Here is a 4,333-nt window from a genome sequence, read left to right on the forward strand (position 1 = left end):
GGCCGCCCCGCGGCCTTACAGGGACGCACGGGCGCGGGAAGGAAGAGCCGTTTCGGTGAATCACGACAGCGTCTCACACAGCCGGTATCGGGTGGAAAAAGCTTCTGTGGATCCCAGTGGGAATTCAGAGTCAAGAGTTTGTAGGGCGATTTGGTGGGAATCGCGGGCCTGCAGCTGCCGCGTCTCTCATGATTCCACCTTCAAGTTCTTTGGCTGGGCAGCACAGCACGCTCCCCAGAGAACTTACTTGGGGGAAACCCTGAGAACAGTCCTCAAACGTGCATGAGAATTTCTCTAATGATGCATTTACTCAGAGAAGAGATTGGCCTTTGGCAGCTGGGGGAGAGCCTAGATCTGAACCTTGGTGCATTTCTAAGAATGTGAGCGTTCGTATTGACCATGCTCTTCCCTTCTGTCTTTAAGCCTGGGACTTTTCCCTTGCAGTTTGAAATCTGCGGATGGACCTTTTTTGCCACATGCCTGTTTGGAGAAAAAGCTCGTTGTTATTCTTTCTCTTTGCATCTGTAGATATTTCACGTAAAACGTACACTTTTTGACTGACAAAGGGGGGAGGTTGCAAGCAAACTTGTTGCCCATATAAAGTGGCAACTGTAATGCTCAGTTTAACTTATTTTATCAATACAATGATAACAATTTTTCAAATACTGCAGTGTTTCTTTTTTTCAGGCATGTCATTGCTCAGAGGGGAATTGCAGTCATAGATTGCTCATGGGCCAAATTAGAAGAAACTCCCTTTACGAGGATGAGAGGAGGTCATCTGCGGCTGCTGCCATACTTGGTAGCTGCAAATCCTGTGAACTACGGTCGGCCGTGCAAGCTGTCCTGCGTGGAAGCTTTCGCTGCAGCTTTCTGCATTGCTGGTAGGCTGTAATGTGTCTGACAAACTTAATAGCTCAGACGGTCTGCGACAGAACAAACCGTGATGCTGTCCTGCTGGTCAACACTCTGTTGAGCGTGGAATCAGCTTGTCTAGCTTCCTTCCGAGCACTTGTCCCTGGTAGCATCGAGGTATCTCAAAGTGGGGGGTTCATATCGGCTGCTAAACAGGACACACAAAGTAATGACCCCAACCAGGGGTGGCAGGGTGGCACTTAACATCAGAAAAAACATTTGAAAAGCCAGAGAAGACAGAGCGTGGCTCCCTAGGCACCTTAATGCGAGGTGACAGCTGACTGCTCGTGGGGTGGGTTCTGGTTTGGAACAAAAGAAGTTGCCCCTCTTGTGATGACTTGCAGACTCACCACGGAACTCTTTTGACAATTGGAGAGACGTGCTCTGCCACGCTGCAGGCCGGTCTCACCCCCCGAAGCAGTCGCGCCCTTACTGAAGGGCTGTGGGAGCTACAGCTCGGGTCGCTCGTTACCCGTACAATACATTTCATGTAACACTTGCTAGGAGACCATGAACTTCTCTTGGGTTCAGGGAGCTATTTCCAGTTACACTGAAATTTGAAAAGATTTTCTATCTTTCTAGAAGTCTGAATCCCTGAACACAGAAAAGACGCGGGCAAATGTCTCGCTGTTGTAGTGAGATCCTGAGCTTAGAAACCTGTAAGCTGAGTGAAATCTCACGCTGAAAAAGAAAAACTGAACATTTATTTTCTGTTCTAGGATTCCCAGACCTAGCCACCGTTCTTCTACGGAAATTTAAATGGGGTAAGGCATTTATTGACTTGAACAAAAATCTCTTGGAAAAATACGCAGCCTGCCATTGCCAGGAAGAAGTGCTGAGAGTTGAAAAGGACTTTTTAGCCAGTGTCCAAGAAACAAAAGATGAAGAAATAGGTAAGGAAAAGCACAGACATACCATGCACCTCCTTCTCCTGACTAGTTTCCATACAATCTTTTCCTTTAAACCCATGAAAATATTAGCAAGGTAGAAGAGCTTTGCTGAGATGTGTTCCGTGTTTATACCGTGTATTCCTCTTACAAGCAAGTTCGCCTTTTTTTTTCAACTCAAAAAGATGAAAAAGACTAAAGCCCTAGAGTAGCGTATTCACGGCTGAGCTGTGGGGCAACTACCCTGATTAAATTAAGGATATTGGAGAACTAAGGAGTAAAAAGAAAATCCGATGCTTCCTCATTTTATCTACAGATGCTAAAAGCAGAGCGTAGGTAATTCAGGACTGGAAGAGAAATACAGGCATGGAGTCTGACAGCAAGTTAGTTACACATGGACCTAGGACAGACTGTTAATGGCCAGGCTGATATAGCCCTAACCAAGATGTTTAAAATCAGGCCTATAAAGATCATGAAAATAGCTTACAATAAGCACAGTCATGTATTCCCAAATTCTTCCAGTAACTTAGTGGTATCCCGGTATTTCAGGCTCCATTCACAGGTGAGTGCTTGGTCTCATTCAAAAACAGTGCAGAAAAAGCCAAATGAAATGATAAAGAACATATGAAGAGATGCTTCCGATTAATGTTCTCCTTTCACAGCGGTTACGTCCCACAGAAATGGGTGAGGGGATCACGCTGCAAGCAGCCGGCAGCCGGCCTCCAGCATCTCTGGACTTTGCTGTAATGTGCTAGGCCAAACGAAATCCTGTTTGATGGAAGCCTAAATACTCTTACGTTAAACTGGACAGTTCCTAAGGGGCAATAATACGGCACCAGCTAAAGCACACTTCCACCTGCCGTCCTGTGTGTTTTCTGGCCGGACTGCAGTACCAAAGCTGTGATGCCGCCTTTGGCTTTGCTGAGCTCGTGGTTCTCCCCGGCTGCGTAAGCCAAAGTAAATCTGGCCCTGCCCTTACTCAGCAAGAGCAACGCCTGGATGGCTGCACTTCAACTCTCAGTAGACATGAGCTCACTAGATGGCCCTTCTAGAACTAAGCCATTCTGAGCGCATCCATGTTTTCTTACCAAAAGCCTTAGAAACCCATGTGTGCAGCCCGCGTTCCCCTGCTGAGCCCCCTGGGGGGTGGGCACCACAGGGCATGGGGCTGTGGAATGGGGGGCACGACGTGGCAGTTGTTTCTCACCTGCCCCTGGCTTCTGACCAAACAACTGTGGTAAACTTCCCAGAAAGCTGCACCCGACCTGCTATGCCTCCCCTCCCTGCCAGTCAGCCTCTCTGAAAATGAGAAGGTAAGAGCGTTAAAATTCGCCTGCTTCATCAATGGGTGCTTTTTTTCCTTCTTTTTCCAGATCCATTTGATGTTGACTCAGGAAAAGAATTTTCTAATCCCAACAGACCAATCCATTCCCCAGGGTAATGAAATTTAATTTAAACACTGTTTATCTTACTATAAGTTGTTTTGCTTTTATAATCCTGAAAAATGTCTCCAGGCTAGCACAAAGTAACGAAGAATCTGAATCTGAGGAGGACAGCGCGAGCACGCCAGATGAGGCCACTGAAAGCAGCAGTGAGAGCAGTCCAGAAGAAGATGGTACTGCAGAGCAACAGCCACCGATACAGCAACTATATGAAAAGTAAAAAAAAACCAAACCAAAACCAACCCCAAAAACATTAAAAAAACAAATCAAAAAACCCAACAATCCCGAAGAGTCGTGTTAAGAATCTTGTCTTAAGAGATTTTCCTGTGCACCATTAACAGTGTGGCTTGGTCAGCTGGAACCTGGTGCTTAGCAAATGCCTGCCTGTAGGCGAGCCTCAGGCTCTCTGGGGCTTGCTAGGGCTATTTATGCACATAAAGGCATTGGGCTATTTAATTTTTAGGTAATTGTTTATGTAATGCTAATTATTATGTGAAGAGCCTGAAGCTCAGTTAAGAGTGAAAAACTGTCTTCTAAGCAGCGTGTCGGGAGAGCGGTTTCTAGGGATTATTTTTACCTAGCAGCACATTAAATAAACCCTCCTGACTTCTGGCCTGTACCTCAGCCAGGAAATGCGGTGGTCGTTGCCCTGCTCAGAGTATGCTGAGGAGCCGCTGACTTTTTGCAGGCTTGAACCTGCCGTGCGTATTTTAACAGCTTCATCCAGTTTGGGGCAAACCAACACCCAAGCTCAAAAGGGAAAAATGCTTCCTGGAACTGTTTTAACATCCCACTATGTCTCTGCAGTAACTTTATGTGTTTTTTGGTTTTTTTTATTTACTCCGCTGGCCAGTCTTAAGCAATGTACGAGGTTTTCGCACTCTGTATCCAGAGTCGTACCACAGACACTCAGGTAACGGGTTCAGCAATGCTGCCTGCCTGCAGGCGCATCACCTGAAGTCCGCTCTACCAAGTTAGAATCACAGATGGTCTGGCCCCTAAGGATTTGAGTCAGAGGCTCACAGCAGCACCAGCATCTTGGCTCGTTCCTCCATGTGCCTGCCAGCACGTCCAGTAGCAGTTGTTTTCTAC

At 46.7% G+C, this 4,333-nt stretch overlaps 2 protein-coding genes across 2 annotated transcripts in view; one reads left to right on the forward strand and one right to left on the reverse strand.

Annotated features, from left to right (window-relative positions):
* GNPTG (N-acetylglucosamine-1-phosphate transferase subunit gamma) overlaps positions 1–478 on the reverse strand; it is a 10,739-nt gene extending 10,261 nt beyond the window's left edge. The window contains exon 1 of the mRNA XM_035900069.1: positions 465–478. Within this exon, the coding sequence (XP_035755962.1) occupies positions 465–478 (14 nt within the window). The remainder of the gene's footprint in view (positions 1–464) is intronic.
* Positions 77–3,487, forward strand: TSR3 (TSR3 ribosome maturation factor). The gene is made up of 4 exons (XM_035900081.1): positions 77–881; positions 1,632–1,805; positions 3,173–3,236; positions 3,314–3,487. The coding sequence occupies exons 1-4, from the start codon at positions 764–766 to the stop codon at positions 3,459–3,461; spliced, it is 504 nt and encodes a 167-aa protein (XP_035755974.1). The 5' UTR covers positions 77–763; the 3' UTR covers positions 3,462–3,487.
* Positions 3,488–4,333: the final 846 nt, after the last annotated feature.

Source organism: Egretta garzetta, unplaced genomic scaffold (assembly GCF_000687185.1).
Source record: "Egretta garzetta isolate BGI_Z169 unplaced genomic scaffold, ASM68718v1 scaffold448, whole genome shotgun sequence".
NCBI lineage: Eukaryota > Metazoa > Chordata > Aves > Pelecaniformes > Ardeidae > Egretta > Egretta garzetta.

Coding starts and splice junctions, on each gene's coding strand:
- TSR3 (XM_035900081.1), top strand. CDS start 764: ATGAGAGGAGGTCATCTGCGGCTGCTGCCATACTTGGTAGCTGCAAAT. Junction 882..1,631: donor TGCAGCTTTCTGCATTGCTG/GTAGGCTGTAAT, acceptor TTTCTGTTCTAG/GATTCCCAGACCTAGCCACC. Junction 1,806..3,172: donor AACAAAAGATGAAGAAATAG/GTAAGGAAAAGC, acceptor TTCTTTTTCCAG/ATCCATTTGATGTTGACTCA.